This window comes from Daphnia magna, linkage group LG7 (genome assembly GCF_020631705.1).
Source record: "Daphnia magna isolate NIES linkage group LG7, ASM2063170v1.1, whole genome shotgun sequence".
In the NCBI taxonomy this organism is placed as follows: domain Eukaryota; kingdom Metazoa; phylum Arthropoda; class Branchiopoda; order Diplostraca; family Daphniidae; genus Daphnia; species Daphnia magna.
This window is the reverse complement of record NC_059188.1, coordinates 7,703,558-7,720,037: the sequence shown is the minus strand read 5'-3', so window position 1 is coordinate 7,720,037 and position 16,480 is coordinate 7,703,558. Positions and strand designations below refer to the sequence as shown.

At 38.2% G+C, this 16,480-nt stretch overlaps 3 protein-coding genes and 1 pseudogene across 3 annotated transcripts; 2 read left to right on the top strand and 2 right to left on the bottom strand.

The window, feature by feature from the left end:
• Positions 1-3,404: 3,404 nt before the first annotated feature.
• Positions 3,405-6,608, top strand: LOC123474527. Its single transcript, XM_045176737.1, is given in 4 exon segments — positions 3,405-4,397; positions 4,399-4,497; positions 5,338-6,193; positions 6,271-6,608. Coding segments are annotated over 4 exon segments (2,286 nt in total).
• A 1,122-nt stretch (positions 6,609-7,730) lies between these two features.
• Positions 7,731-9,228, top strand: LOC116927475 (annotated as a pseudogene).
• Positions 9,229-9,690: 462 nt separating this feature from the next.
• Positions 9,691-13,558, bottom strand: LOC116927474. The gene is made up of 10 exons (XM_045176083.1): positions 12,247-13,558; positions 11,973-12,184; positions 11,540-11,758; positions 11,381-11,479; positions 11,144-11,316; positions 10,925-11,071; positions 10,682-10,861; positions 10,379-10,614; positions 10,129-10,288; positions 9,691-10,056 (listed from the first exon to the last, which is right to left on the bottom strand). The coding sequence occupies exons 5-10, from the start codon at positions 11,160-11,162 to the stop codon at positions 9,917-9,919; spliced, it is 882 nt and encodes a 293-aa protein (XP_045032018.1). The 5' UTR covers positions 11,163-11,316; positions 11,381-11,479; positions 11,540-11,758; positions 11,973-12,184; positions 12,247-13,558; the 3' UTR covers positions 9,691-9,916.
• Positions 11,331-16,322, bottom strand: LOC116927473. Its single transcript, XM_045176735.1, has 3 exons — positions 14,907-16,322; positions 11,540-11,758; positions 11,331-11,479 (listed from the first exon to the last, which is right to left on the bottom strand). Exons 1-3 carry the CDS (start codon positions 16,141-16,143, stop codon positions 11,331-11,333), a joined length of 1,605 nt encoding a protein of 534 aa, XP_045032670.1. The 5' UTR covers positions 16,144-16,322.
• Positions 16,323-16,480: the final 158 nt, after the last annotated feature.

Sequence of the window (16,480 nt, the reverse complement as noted above, 5' to 3'; positions counted from 1 at the left end):
AGCGATAAATAAAAAACATCCTTTATATGTGAATTTGGACAATATGAATTCAATCGTATGCCATTTGGTTTAACAAATTCACCAAGCACTTTTCAAAGAGCAATGAATAACATCCTGAAAGATGTACTTTTTAAGTTTGCATTGGTTTATCTAGATGACATTATTGTTTTCAGTAGTTCGATTGATGAACATATAAAACATTTAGAAGAAGTTTTTAAATTGTTGACAAAAGCGGGTTTAAAACTAAAACGGAAAAAATGCGAATTCTCTCAAGAGAAGTTGGACTATTTAGGTTACATAGTATCCGAACAAGGCATAACACCAAATCTTAAAAAAGTGGAATCAATTATTAATTACCCTGCACCTAAAAACACAAAAGAATTGAGTTCATTTTTGGGACTAGCAAGTTACTATCGAAAATTTATCAGAGCTTTCGCTGATAAAGCTCATCCATTGACAGCACGGACAAGGAAGTCAGTCGAATGGAAATGGGGGGAAGAACAAAGGGACGCCTTTGATTGTATAAAGAACTGCCTCATATCTAGACCTATTCTGAGCTATCCCAATTTCACGCGCGAAGTTATCATCTATACGGATGCATCAGGATACGGAATAGGAGCAGTCTTGGCACAAATACAACCTCCACCCCAATCAGCGGATTCAGCTGCGACCGACGAACAGGATCCCAGTGAATCAGACGACCTAGAAGTCGTCATCGCGTATACTTCTAAACATCTGAACGACCATGAAGCCAAATGGTCAACAACAGAGAAAGAAGCATATGCAATCATTCATGCTGTAGATGTATTCAGAACGTACTTATACGGCCGGAAGTTCACGGTATTCACTGATCATCGACTTTTAGAATGGTTGATGAGCAAATCTGAACCGGCAGTACGACTAGCAAGATGGGCATTGAAATTACAAGAATTTGACATCGTAATCGGATATCGACCTGGTAAGTCACACCAAAACGCCGACACTCTTAGTCGTATTCCAATATTACCCATTGCTAAAGTAGAATCGAAAACAGAACCCCAGGTTAATAATTTGGAGAAAGAATGGACTGAATTACAGCATGAAGATAACTATTGCCGAAGAATAATAGAGAATCTTAAAAAGATACAGAACGGCAATAAAAAGCGAAATATAAATGGATATAAGTTAAATGAGAAACAAGAACTAATTGATAGATATAGAAAGATAGTAGTTCCCATTGTGAAAATAAGAGAAATCATGGAGGAAAATCATGACCACATATTAGCGGGACATCTAGGTTTAACGAAAACTCTAGCAAGACTACAAAGGCAGTACTCTTGGCCTAATATGCGATCTGATGTCACGGCATACGTTAACAGTTGTTTAAAGTGTGCAAGACGAAAAGCATTTGGCACGAGTAAAGCACCATTGCAACCTTTGCCACCAGTAAATAGGGTATGGGAAAGAATTGCAATGGATGTAGTTGGACCAATTCAAGAAAGTGTTAAGGGATATAAATATATTTTAGTATTGTCAGACTATGCCAGTAGATTTGTCTTTACATTTCCAATGAAAAATCAAACCGCACAAACAATAGCCAATATTCTAGTAAATAAGTTAATAACAAAATATGGAGCCCCAGAAATCGTGTTGACAGATCGAGGAACAAATTTTTTATCAAATATTTTTCAAGAAATATGTAAATTATTTAAGATAAAACAGATGCGTACAACTGCATATCATCCACAATCCGATGGATTAGTAGAAAGGTTTAACAGAACGCTATGTGATATGCTTGCTTGTTATGTGGTAGACGAACCCGAGGAATGGGATAGATATCTACCATTCGTCACATTCGCATACAACACGTCAAAACAAGCAACTCTTAAAGATAGCCCATTTTACCTTTTATACGGAAGAGAACCCATTCTACCAAACGACATTAAGAGCAACCATCATTACGAAATGGAAGGAAATCAACATGAAGAATATTCTCGCCAGTGGAAAAAGGCACAAGAATTAGCGAACCAACATTTGTTCAAAGCTCAAACGAAGCAGAAAAAGTATTATGATGACGGGACAAAAAGTGTCAAGTACAATCCAGGTGATCTGGTACTATAGGATAGTCAGAGAGAAAAAAGCAGAAACGACAGCCATTAGACGAAGATCAGGGAGGCCTAAAAAGCAACTTGGACTGGAACAACCAATAATATCATTCTTAGATCCAAGAATGCTATTCCCCAATTCAATAGACCAGACTAATTCTGACTTTAAGACAACCTCACGATATAATTTAAGATCTAGAAATCAGTCATCCAATTTCTAAAATGCAATTAATTTTTTTTAAACAGATGGAGAAAAATTTACTATTCATTTGCATTCTAACTACATTGTAAACAACCCACACCATCTTCTCGTCTGTATGCGATTGCAACTATGTTAAAACACGAGGAATCCTAGATATTAACTCACCATACTATTGCAAAAACCCCAGCACTACCCATCAACCAAGTTACCTAACATATTATAGGCTAATGACTAAACAAAACCCAGTAAAAACTTGGGAAGGATGGACTTGCAAACAATGGATTAAGACTAATAAAATAACCGGATCTTTCTGGATAGGGTCTTTTGACACAGTTTATTCACAGGAAACAAAATTACTCTCAGCAATCGAATGCTGGGAAATGGTAAATAATAAAAAATGCGGAGGTAATCTTATGCAGGCAGGAACAACAACGTTGAGTTTTACATCAACTCCCACTGGGGAAGGGAAGTGGTATGCTATCAAAGAATACCATGCATTAAATTTCTTTGCGAAAGAGATAACATTAAAACAAGAGACACCAGAAAGCTTAGTGTTAAGTCCATTTGGATTCTTAAACACCACTCAGCAAGAAGGGGAGTATACACAAAATCATAGCACCATAGTATGGGGAGATAGATCAACGAATTCATCAAATTCACAAATTATTTTTAAAGGTGAAGGGTATATAGAATTAACAAACTCAATGATTAATGTAAACACTAGCCGTCTTCTAGATAATAAAAAACAGATAGAAATAACCTTCTCTAACAAACCAGATATAAATAATAAAGAATTTACCCAACCTGGATTTAAAGTAGTAGGGATGCCTTTGACATTTCTTATTTTTCCAGGAGAGACGACCACAAAGTTATATAAAAATTTTAAAATTTCATTACCATCCTGTGAGAACCAAGTAAATGTAGATACATTGTCTTGCAATGAATACGTAGACCCAGTAGCGAGCAAAGTAAAACGGTCAACTAATAACGAAATTGAATTTCTTGACAACCGTGCTGAAAAAGAAGCTATGGGGAAAAGACTTTACAGCATATCATATGCATGGGGTTCGATACGAATGGGACATCCTATAATAACAAACGTAGAAGAAAATGGAATAATGACTGAAAAAGATACAATTGCGTATCTCATGGTTAATGGCTCATCAATAAACACGCAAGTATCAGTCCACAACCAATATGATATCCAAGACCCCTTGACAACAAGAACACAATTCGAATACATCGTAGATCATAGCATAAGGCTTATAAACACTAACATCTGCATCGTGGCAAATGAAAACAATCAAATTATGGCAGAAAATTGCACCGAAAACACATCAAGGTGGATACTGGATTTAACTAACTACCAATGGATTTCTCTGGAAACAGGCCTATGCATCACCTTACATGATGAAGAAGAGGGACGAGTTAGATTGGCAACACTAAAAACATGCAGTAGACAGGGAACAATTAGTGAAAGTCAACAAGGGGTTATCGAAATCCTAACAACAAACCCGGATGTGTTGGATAATTTCCCAGATGCATCCATTGACGAATTCGAAGAAATCCAGTTGGAACAGAGGACATCAGTAACGAGTGTCAGTTCGCCAATTTTCGGAGGATTATTGAAACGGAACCATGGGAGAGGAAATATCATATGGGACATGATAGGATGGGGACTAATGAAACATGGTAAGTCACCCGATAAAATATGTTTAACACACAATGGCATCAACAAAGCAATAACACTTGAAGCATGCGATCCTAATTGGATCAAATGTCAAACAAGCCTACAAAAATTATTAACAAGTAATGACCCCTTGGTGCAATCACAAACATCCGTGGCTAACTGTAGCGAAGCATCCAGCAAGGGCCAAGCCTTCGAATACTCCTCCGACTTCACGATAAGACCATTTAACACAAACAACTGCATTAAAGCGAACACAACGATGCTCATCCTGCACGAATGCTCAGATAAAAGTTCCATCTGGGGAACATTCGATCACACAGGACAATTAATGGCAAGTGATAGAACAGGACTTCATTCGGGTGCTTCGGACCGGAAATGCCTTACAAGACGGGTCGACAAATTATCGTTGGGACACTGTCATGGAACAAGCCAGAAACCAACATTTTAGTTTCGAGTACAGAAACCCACATCAACCTAGAACATTGTCGGCAGCAGCAATAATATCTCTACATACTCAACACGCCTTATTTGGAAAAAATCTACCAATCTTGCCACCATTAAACCATCGTGATCCAAAGGAGATTAAATATAAAACAAACGCAACGGAAAGAATAACTAAAAATTCAACCATAACGACAAAGTCAGCAACATCCATGACTGCTACAACAGATAAATCAGTCATACCTTCCATTGCAGCCACAGTAACAACAAGTGCGAAAACAGAAACAACAACAACAACGATTAGGCCACTCACAACAGCAACAAAACCGACAACAACATTCAAAACAAAAACAACAAAATCAACTACTACCACAAAAAAGCCGACCACAACCACAAAAAACCGACCACAACCACGCAAAAACAGACCACTACCACAGAAAAACCGACCACCATCAATCAAAAGCCAAGTACTACCACACTAAAAACAACCACTATCACACAAATACCGGCCTCTACACCCAAATCAACTACAACATCAAAATCTACTACAAAATCAACAGAAACAGAGCAATTATCAACAATAACATCAACAACCGCATCAACAACATTAACTAGTACATCACCCAAAACGGCTATCACGACACAGTCATCTACAACTACAGAAAAAGTAAACACAGAAACCACAACAGACAAAATAAAACCAAAATCTAACCAAGCTGAGATTATTTCTTCCACCGAGCCAACTATAAGCCTAAAATATCCTACACCAAGTCAAATAAGAGCCAAGCGAAACAACAACCACTGGAATAACAAAATCAAAGGATGACGAAGAAAAAGATATTGACAAAATTGAGAAACAACACAATACAACCCGAGTTAAGTCAGAATTTCAAGACAAAAGTTCAAATGATCAATTTAAGGTTTCAGGACAACAAAAAGAAAATACAGCACATGAACTTGTAGTAGATGACTATCGACCGCTAAATGACGCTAATACAAGTAACGGTCTACCAAAATCCACTGAGGAGCTAAGTGACTTGATAAAATACGAGCTTGGAAAAATGCACGAGCAATACAAAATCAGTATTGAAACTGAACACGACAATAAATTGGCAAAGGAAATTCGGGATGTGTACTGCCAGTTATCAAAGATAAAACGAACGCAAGCCATAATGTTAGCCCAAACAAATGGATTGCTTGCAGCTGCCGCACTCGGACTTCCAATGTGTACAAGGATATATGGTTTTGGTCAGGCCATGACATTGCAACAATGCGACCCAAAAAGGATCTCACTATCAGCAAAAGAGACCAAGTGTGGGTTCCAGCCATTTTTCGTTTACGGAAAAAACAACTGTACGATCGGACTCGACGGATGGTCTATTCACCCGTATTCAGAGTGTTTTTGGAAATCACAATTGATAAACATCAACGGATATCCTCATTCGTGGCAACATAACGCAACAGCAGGAGACTGGATTAAACAAGAGGCGACCATACACACCTCAAATCTGGATTTAATTGCAGAATTCGAAGAACTGCGCTTTAACAGTTTCGACTATGGATTAAGGAACCACCCAGCTCATGGAACAATGGAAATGGAACAGCTGAACATCCTAAATGACCCTGTGGGACGAATTAATGAAGGAGAAGTCAAAGAGTTACCTAACATCCTAGTAACAGAAGAACAGGACAATCAAATCGGAAACATGTTTTCCTGGTTTGACACATTAAAAATCATGGCTCTCTCCACGATAGGATTCATCCTATTTCTCATCTGTCTAAGAATTTTATTGCCTGTAATCCTATTCCACGGATTAATGAAAGCTTCAGATGACGCAAGCAATCACGTAAAGTGAGTGAAAGTGATATTCAAGAAATGGATTCCATGATACCAGAACCCATCTACAGCGCTGGAGGAGCAAATGAAAAACCGTTCATTAGGGAATTTGCACCTTTAATGACGTCAGCGACAGAAAAACCAAAAGAAAACCCTACGTCGATAAACACACCGAGTGCACCAAAGAAAGGAAAATTGTATCCTATCGAAGAATTAAAATGGGAAAACGAGCAAAACAAGGAATGTACGGGAAGTCACACGACATGCAGCTATGTCGTTGGCTACGGAATGGTGTGGGAGGATCTATGCAGATGTACTCCAGAGGACCATTTAAAACGCACAATTAACAAATAAAAAAAAACCACAACACCAAACATAAAAAAAAATGGTAGATGTAGTAGAGGAATTTATTTCCAATCAGTACTTTAAAAAAACAAAAAACAAAACAAAAACCAAATCAAAACAATAGTGAAAAATTAGGCACACCGACGGAAAGCAAATCAATCATCCTCAGCAAAATCATTCAAATGGTTCAAAACAGCCAATCGGACTTGACGGTGCTCGAGTCGTATCTGAATCTCGGAATATGTCAGCTCCGGATATATGTTCGAAACCGAAACCCAAGGATGATAAATGTCATCCCCTGATTCTGCCCACCACAAGAACCGTGCGTGCAGCAGTGAAAGAATATCGCGAAGTCGGACGTAGCCAGGATATTCACTATATATTAAAAAAAACAATAATAATAAATAAAAGAAAATATAACAAAAATAAAATAAAACAAAACAATAAAGGAATTCCGAAAACAAGAATAGGATACCACAAATGAACAAGAAGACGGATTTACTTGTAATAGAAGTCATTGCACCAAACAGGCTGTACCACATATACGGGAGCAACGGGACTGGAAACACTACTTCGAACCGTGTTGAATAATTCTTCGAACAACTGGACATCGGCAGTGGTGAAACGACGATACTCACAACACGAATTTGGAAACATCACCGGATGGAAGAGTGAAAAAGTCATTTTAATTTCAGCAAGATGCTGAGAAACAAATTCTAGCGTATACATCACAGAAAGTGGGGGATTCAAAAATGAAAACAAAACAGCACAGACAGTCAAGCGACAACTGAAGAACAAAGATCACACTACACCAGACTACTTCGATCACCTTGACGCAATCTTAAAAAAAAATAATAATAATAATAATAAATAAATAAAAAATAAAAAGGGGGGGAGAAATAAATTTCTATAAACCACTTTGCGGAAGAGAGAAATCGTGTACGAAACTGAAACTCTATATAAGGAGGAGTCGTTAAAATCTAGCATTTACATATAAGGTAAGAAGTTTTTCTTAAAAGGAGGGATCAATTAAACAAAACATAGTTTTAGCAAAATTGAATTTTGAAATGTAAACAAAATTTTATTTTAACAAGTCTGGCAACAGATCAGCAGACGACGTTTCAGTGTGTCATTTGCTCAGTGTATCCTTTTTTGTGTTTACTTGCAATAATGACAATGAGTGAAATTTTTTGGAATCTTGGCCATAAAATAACTTGTCATAACTTACGGGGAAGCATTAGTATGGGTTATCGTTTATTCCTGAGAGATTTTACTTTGGTAAAGATGGAAGGCTATGCCGTGGTTATGGGCCCCAAACTGTTTATTGTTTCCCTGGGGGTTCCAGCCGTTCTGTGATTGGCTGAAATTGGGGTGAATAATCGCGTGTAAACTGGGGAACTTTTCGTTTTCGTTTATTTTTTATTCGATTTGCCGTATTAAACTACGTCACTGGGCAAATTTTCAATTCTGTTGGTGTTTTTCTTCATTTTATATATTTATTATTCGGTCGAAATTCAAATTTTTATGGTTCCCGCCGGTTTGTGATTGGCTGCAAATTGGGCAGAATTATCGCGGGTAAACTGGGGAACTTTTCGTTTTCATTTATTTTTTATTTGACTTGCCGTATTAAACTACGTGTCTTAGCAGAATTTCAAATGTGTTGGTGCTTGTGTTCATTTTATAACTTTTATTTTGTGTTTGACTGTTTGTTTACAAATATCGTAGGCGGCTGTCGTTTGTCATTTGTTCTGGATGCTTCAGCCAACGCAGCCCCACATAAATCTCAAAGGCCGACACCCAGTGGCGTTTTTTCGTTCTTTTTTCGGGACATCCCCGCAAGTGTGTGCATTCGTTTGGGATATGTTGTCAACTCAACGCCCGCCTAATTCAACACAAATCATCTCTTATGGGGATTTTTATTGTTAAAGCAGTACAACATCGAGAGTGTTAATGCTGTCCTCGTTGGAGCAAGCGAAAAGACTTTTCGAAAATGGTCTTTAATTTATGTTCGTCTTATAGCCAATCTTCCAGTGGTAAATCAAATTATTTTTTTTATATTTTGCACATTCCAATATGTACATTTACTTTTACTTCAAAATATTAGCTTGATTGGGAGAAACGTCTCGAAAACGCACCTGAAGGCACCACTACGTTTGTCTCTCTTGATGGCACCGATTTTCGAATTTTGGAGCCCACTGAATTCGACCCAAAATGGTTTTTGCATAAATTCAGCGGACCTGGCGTTCGCTGTGAAATTGGACTTTGCATCGCAACGGGGAATATTGTTTGGGCCCACGGCGGATACCCATGCGGCGAATGGCCCGACTTGAGATTAGCTCGTGATTCTTTCATCGATCATCTTGACATTGACGAAAAAGCTTTAGCTGAAAAGGGCTACCGAGATAACAATTACTTTGTAAATCCTAATGGAGATCATTAAAAATTTCAAAAAAATCCTAGCTAGACACGAAACAGCAAACAAAAGAGTAAAACAATTTTACTGTATGAAAGATGTATTTCGGCATGTTTTAACTGTGCATCCTTCTTTTTTTCGTGCCTGTGTCAACTTCACACAAATAATTATCGTTATGGCGAACCATTGTATGATGTTGAGTCATTAGAACAATAAATGAGTCTTTTAGTCGTCGATTTATATGCTTACAAATTTAAATTTTGGTACGTTATCTTAAACCAGGTTATTTTTTTTATTCGTCATAAATTGCGTTTTACCGCAGTTCCCTGGGTACCCAGATAACACACACCTGATCCAAAGACGTCCCGTAGATGTCATGTTGTTACGATTACGACGTCCCATGGACTCCCCGTTATTTAACGTTCTTGTGTTTGAGACTGGTTTTGGATGTGGCAATGTCCGCCTTGCCAGCATCCAATTCCTGTTCCTAGTACAGCCCATGGGACGACTCTTGGCCGGGGGATGTACGAACTTTACACCAGTTTTTAAATCATGGTATGCATATGGGATATGTATAATATAAATGATTTTCCTAAATAAATTTCAGTAATGTGACTATATATGTTTGGCTTATTTTTTAATCTTGAGTAAGACAGTAATAACTATAACAAAAGGATATATGTAAACAAATAAATTTTGTATATTTTTCCGAAATCTCAAATAAACAAACTTCTTGTTTTGAGATCAGTTTGAAGTTAAATGACAAAAAGGTTTAAATTAACAGAGATAAGGCTTCTTCTTTTGCCAATAATTTGATTAACACGGGACAACAACATTTTTATGACAAAATGGAACCAAAAATAATAAATGAACAATGCTACATGTTTGTTGTCATCAAATTAAATTATTCTTCGTCTCTTTCATCGTCGTTTTCTCTCGCATTTTCTTTTGCAGCGTTTCGGGAGCAGTGCCGCAACCATGTTGATATCTTGCCTTTAATCGTGTGTTTGTCTAATAAGCTGGGGTGAACTTGTTTTATTCCATCTAAATCCAAAGAAATGAATGTTTACAATTCGAGCACAACAAACATAAAAATAAGAGTCAGCAATAACTTACCGATAATCACCTGACACATGGGCAACATTTTAAATGCATGTTTGTCTTCGTTAGCATCGGCAAAACAGTACTGACTACCCAGCCTGTATGTCATCAAAGTCTTCATGACCCTGCCCACAATGTTGTTGGCTGTACCACCGATCCCAGATACAAAGATGACCTAGAGTTAGAAATACAACATAAAATGTTAATCCAAAACTAGGTTGTAAGTCAGCGCACATTATTGAAAAAAGCAATATAGGAAACTTACCATTTTTTCGATGTTTGATTTATCTTTAAGTGTTCTATTGAATTTCGATACATCGGCAGTTGTCTGCAAAGGAAAGTTGTGTTCGTTTATTGTATCCGCTAAATTTTCCTGTGGTGAAGTCATGTTTTGCAAAAGCACGGTTAAAAGAGACATGATGTCACGTTGATTCCCTTTCAGTATTTCTACGCTTCTAATCAAACTACCCAATCGAGGAATAATTTTCTCAGGATGAGCAACTGAAATCAAAAGTTACATTGGATTGATAATATTATTGGCATATTTGGTATAAGTATACTTGCTTACTTGATGCGTCATGTTGAACTTCTGATTTCTTGGCGTATACAGTTGTTGGCGCTGACTGTGATTTTTCCACCACATTTCGATTGTTTACTCTGACATCACACCTGTTTGAATGGCTACTATGATCTGCAAGTGCGTCTTCCATGTTCCAGTCAACATTTGAAGCATTAACAGACAATGTTGCTGTAAAATATGAGTATGAAATGTTAATAAGTTAATTTAAATGTTTCAAATATAAACAGTCACCTCTGTGTCTGCTGGTCGAAGCCACTGGTTCACTTTCCTTCTCATATGTGAGCAACGATTGCCTTCCTAGTGAAGATGGCACCTGTGGAAGCCCAACCATCTCCGCAGAATGAGTTGGTCCATTTGAAGTAGTAATTGCTGATGATCCTAGTAACAAAAAAAAACAAAAAAAAACAATTTGGTTACGGCAAAAATATGTGAAACAATTGTTTATCGCACCGAAATTTGTAGATGACATTTCTATGACACGAGAACGTTGTGTCCGGTGTGGACCAATAGCATCTTCTAGTTCAATCTCGCTCGATGATGAACCGGAACCATACGACTGCGCTTTGGTTTGCTGCTTCCGTTCACGAGTTTTGTTGTTCGACAGTTGCTGTTCTCCACTGTCACTAGATGTTGCTGGTCATGAAGCTCTACCTTTTCGAGATGGCATTCTTTTACGTTTTCCTTTACCTCGTTTGGTTCCATCAACATCTGTAGAGCTTTTCTGTGACACGATTTCTTTCCCAAGAATAGCATTACCAATTTCCTTCATTGCTGCGCCATAAGTCTCTAAATTACAATGTGTATTATTATAAGTTCATGAATTACAAACGATATACATATACTTACTGAATGTTGCAATACATTCCGCATCATAAGAAGTCCAGGTACTTTCATCATACTTTGCTGATTTTATGATTAGCTTTTTAACTGTAGCATTACTAATACTAGTGGGTGGCCACCAACATTTCTGCGAAACAGCACAATACCAGGATTGAGGTACAACTTCCGGTTCACAGTAATTCTTTTCAGCACCCATCCAATACTTCGCAATGATAAACATTTTACCTAGATGAACAAATAACGTTTCAAATAGTTATTGTCTTGAAAATCTCTGAAATTAGGTAACTAATGGGAAAAAGTAGAAATCAATGCAACTAAAATAGAACAGGTCCAGACGTGGTCGTTACCCGCTTTTGTTACATCAACGACACAATAAGCGTTATACATTTCACTTAAATTTTTACTATACTGCAATGAAATAAAGCGAGTAAAAAAATACCTGTTAATTAGATAAATCCTGAAGATAAGATTGAAGATAGAAAGTTAACGTTCAACGAGAGAGATGAGTCACGGAAAACGTGACCGACTCGAGAAGACGACACTGATATTAAAGACGATAACTTGAAGATGAAAAGTAAAACAACTGTTGCCAAATTTGTAAAATAGATAGCGACGTTAAACTGTTGAAAATGAAGTGTTTAGATTCCTATTCTGAAAAAGAAATAAATATTAGTGGGTGTTTGAATTATTTTTGAACATTAAAACAATAATACCGTTGGATAAATGAAAAATTATCTTGTGAAGGTATCCAACATGTAATATTTCAAATAAAATCGTTGATTTCCGTCAGTTTCTTTGCATAAGCAAAGGATAAACGTATAATTCTCGTCTATTGTTTATCGATTTCGGCAAACAGATAGCCTTACATTTCATTGCCGTAATAGGCCATCGCTTAAGTGGAGACAATTGTTCCGCACAGTAAACTCCTAGTCTGGAAGATGCGAGCGGATGGTGAAATGAGTCACTCTTTCGCATGAAATGTTGCCCGATCAGAAATACGCCGTATTCGTTTTCCACAACATTAGAAATCCTCACAACTTTTTGATTGTTTAGAATCACAAAGCCATCAGAATTACTATTAGTGCGAATGGTCCATGATTGAAAAACCAGCATCTTGTATTGCTTTCCATTACAGGCATTTATCATTGGTCCCCCATTATGCTTCTTTTTTAATACAGTTTGTGACACGGGCAAAATTCCGACAGGCAGTTCGTTCATTTGGATTTCATTAAGTCTTCTAAGAACTTGGGGCAATGGCTTATCATGTTTTCGCAAAAGATTTTTTATTTGTTGCAAATAGTTTTCAAAAGGAAACGCACAAAAAGCATCAAGATGCCCGAACCTGTCGACGTCGTTCGCTAAATGAATAAGATTGTGTACGTTGTATGAAAGAAATTCTTTTCCCTAACGTCCCTTTGCCTCTCCAACAAATAAATGAAGCAATTCCTTCGCATACTGGTTAAATTCTTTACATAATCCTTCCGTAGCTAAGATTTTAATTGCTACGTGGAAAATAAGAAAGTGGTCGTACATACGAGTAGGCAATACATTTTTCAACACTACTGGCCTAGTATAGAGCAAAAACGTTCGCAATTCAGTTGCCTTCCACCTAGCAAGCTCTGTTAGAGATCGCGATTTGCGAGCAAATTCAGATGGAATGAAATCCGTGAGATTACAAGAAAATTTGATATTTTTTCTTTTTGTTTGTGACTTATTCTGCAATACAATGGGCCTTTAATCCATGACCATAACAGCTTTCGCATTACTCCCAAACAACACAAATGCATATAATCTAAAGGGAAAGTAGCTACCATATCAATGGGGAGATTTTCTAAAATGGATATTGTCGCACTGGCTTTGTATTGTGTCACATGAACAGAAATCAATACAAGTAGTGATGACCTTAAATCTAGACAATTATTCACTTTTAACTAATAACAATAAGGGATGACCATACCAAACTCGGAGAGCGTCTGAAGACTCCAGGGAACTACTCCTACGGAGCCTAGCTCCGGGAGCTCACCCGATGGAGACTCATCTAACGCAGATTCAGGGCAGCGTTTTATACCGTCGCGCGAATTACTCCCCTTTCGGACTGCATATCTGCGTATCTTTCTTGGAGCAGACTTCTCCCGATAATTTCTTCACCACGATCGCAGCTTTGTCCAAGGAGCGGATGACTCATCTCTGCGAAGAGATAACCAATATCCCTTTTCACCCGCGACAGGTCCCCCTTCTTCAAGACAGGCGATCCGACTGTACTAATCTTCTGCGATCCACGAAGGTTGATGAGACTAAAAATCAGCTTGCGTCCTCTTGGCAAATAAGGGACTTTTACTCCTTCGTTTTTCTTCTTTCCGGTTGCGCTTACTTGTTTAAATGTTTCTTGTATTTTCCGGATAGTCTTAAGGATTTTCCTTTTTTTTTTTTTTTTTTTTTTTCAATTTTAACCGAATGCCTTCGGCCATGGAAGAGGCACTGCAATCGCATATCTTCCGGCCGTTTGAGATTTACCATTTACTCGTTCGGGAGCCTTGCACCATTGAACCAGCTCCTGGCGGCGTCATCAAAATACTTTTCAAAATTATTTTTTTTCCAATATCACCCCATCTGTTGTGGGTAGAATATTCTTCAAAGCGCTCCATCAATTGGTGCGCAACTTCTTCCGAACTTTTTCGGAATATCAGTGAGCTAATAAATTTTCTGACACCTTCCATAGCTTGTCTTTGCGGCTGCTCAATATGCCTTGATGGCACTACAAATTGTTGTCCCACGGCCGGAACAACTGGACTCGTCGCCGCTCTCAAATCGATCTCGGTTTCTGGATCCGAGTCTAAGCCTCTTGCAGTCTCGACTGATTCACCCCGACTGTCAGCTTCTTCGGTCAAATGGTCCGGAACGCTTGACAGTTCTCGAAGCGGATGTAATCGTCGGCTGGGGTCTCTTGGGCAACTAGGTAGCCGTGGGTTGGTCCTCTTCGGCATCGGCTAACAATGACTGCAGCACGACTTCGTTTACTCTCAGGCAACGAGCTGCGTCTTCAACAATTGCCACAAAGCAGCACAAATTTGTTACTCACGGGTAACGGACTGTATCTCCACCAATTGTCGCACTGGCTTTGTATTGTGTCACATGAACATAAATCAATACAAGTAGTGATGACCTTAAATCTAGACAATTATTCACTTTTAACTAATAACAATAAGGGATGACCATACCAAACTCGGAGAGCGTCTGAAGACTCCAGGGAACTACTCCTACGGAGCCTAGCTCCGGGAGCTCACCCGATGGAGACTCATCTAACGCAGATTCAGGGCAGCGTTTTATACCGTCGCGCGAATTACTCCCCTTCCGGACTGCATATCTGCGTATCTTTCTTGGAGCGGACTTCTCCCGATAATTTCTTCACCACGATCGCAGCTTTGTCCAAGGAGCGGATGACTCATCTCTGCGAAGAGATAACCAATATCCCTTTTCACCCGCGACAATATACCGGTATGATGCTCTTCCTGATCTTTATTTCTGAAACTGACGTCATCTCTTAACGGAGCGCTTTCGTTCAGAAAAACAATTCGGCCCTCAAAATCCCCCTCTTCAACGCATTTTGAACAACTGAAATACCCAGTGTGTGTTTTAGTACAGGCAATAAAAGCTCGTGCCGGGGCATCACACACGAAACCATGGAGTACTACCTTAATGATAACACCATTGAACGAAATGCCTGTTTGTATTAACTCTAACATGTCAGTCGTGAAATCTTCGACAAAAGAGTTTGAATTGTCAGGTTTTGAAGGGCCGTGATAAATGCCAATAAGAAAGGGTTTTGAATTTGGGATCCCCATTATAAGACCTAGAATAGGCCAAAATTGACTTCCTGAACTCTTCGAAATGGGCACTCCGTCAACATTGACCAACAATTTTATAGAGTTGGAAGGTATCCGGCTAATATTTAATGTTTTCAACATCAATCTAATACCTCGTTCGACACCACAATGGAAGTAGTTGCCTTTCCCCGTCGTTTTAAAAGCAGTTTTTCTGATGGTTTTAAATATTGTCCGACAAGTACTTGGCAAACTTGTTACGTCGAAACCGTCGGAGGACTTTAAAAGGGTCAGTAATTTGTCAACATGACACTGAGGTATTTTGCATTGTACAGCCCAGGATGCAAAACGTTTGGTAAAGTCACAGTCACTTGGTTCTTCTTTACAGTTAAAAAAAACATCACCATCATCTTGAAATTCACAATCATAAAAGATGTCTGTTACTTCGACATTTTCTTCCACATAGAATTCTCCGTCGCTTTCACTCAATGGATCAAAATCACTTCCATTAATTCCACTTTCTCTTTCTGATATGCCAGAGTTTACGTCAATATTTGAATGGTCACTAAAGTCACTCCCGGGAACCACATCTCCATTTTCCAACACATTAACCAGAAAAATAGAGTGGTTTTCAACAAATACGTCGTTATCATACAACCCTTTAGCAGAAGCCAGATGATTTTGGAGTTTTCTTCTTTTTTGCCGTCCAGTTAAACCTATAGCAGTCATAACGATCACAAGTCGAGGAGATGACGTAAAATAATCAAATTGTTTCGTTGACGACTCCATAAGCTTTACATTGCTCACATGAGTTTGCAAGCAAACGACAACTGAAGTGGAACAGTAAAGAGGAGAAGCGTTGCCATATCATAGCTTTCTATGACCAAAGAAATTGAAATATTTGAAAAAATTATGCGTATAGACCTATACCGTCTCTGATTATAAATTTTGAATGTGGAGAAATTTAAAGAACGACGTTGACGAGAATTTTAATAGATAAGTTGTGAACAAACTATTGAATGATGAAACTGAAGCCATCTAGTGAGCATGACGTCAAAAACGATGGGTATGAAAAATTTACCCGCGTAAAAACAAAGGACTCGATTAGTGTAAACATTTCCTACAA

Coding starts and splice junctions, on each gene's coding strand:
- LOC116927474 (XM_045176083.1), bottom strand. Junction 10,289..10,378: donor AATCAAACATCGAAAAAATG/GTAAGTTTCCTA, acceptor TTCTAACTCTAG/GTCATCTTTGTATCTGGGAT. Junction 10,057..10,128: donor CATGTGTCAGGTGATTATCG/GTAAGTTATTGC, acceptor CTTTGGATTTAG/ATGGAATAAAACAAGTTCAC.
- LOC116927473 (XM_045176735.1), bottom strand. CDS start 16,143: ATGGAGTCGTCAACGAAACAATTTGATTATTTTACGTCATCTCCTCGA. Junction 11,759..14,906: donor GAGAAGTCCGCTCCAAGAAA/GATACGCAGATA, acceptor TTGTTCATCTAG/GTAAAATGTTTATCATTGCG. Junction 11,480..11,539: donor GGAATGTATTGCAACATTCA/GTAAGTATATGT, acceptor ATTGTAATTTAG/AGACTTATGGCGCAGCAATG.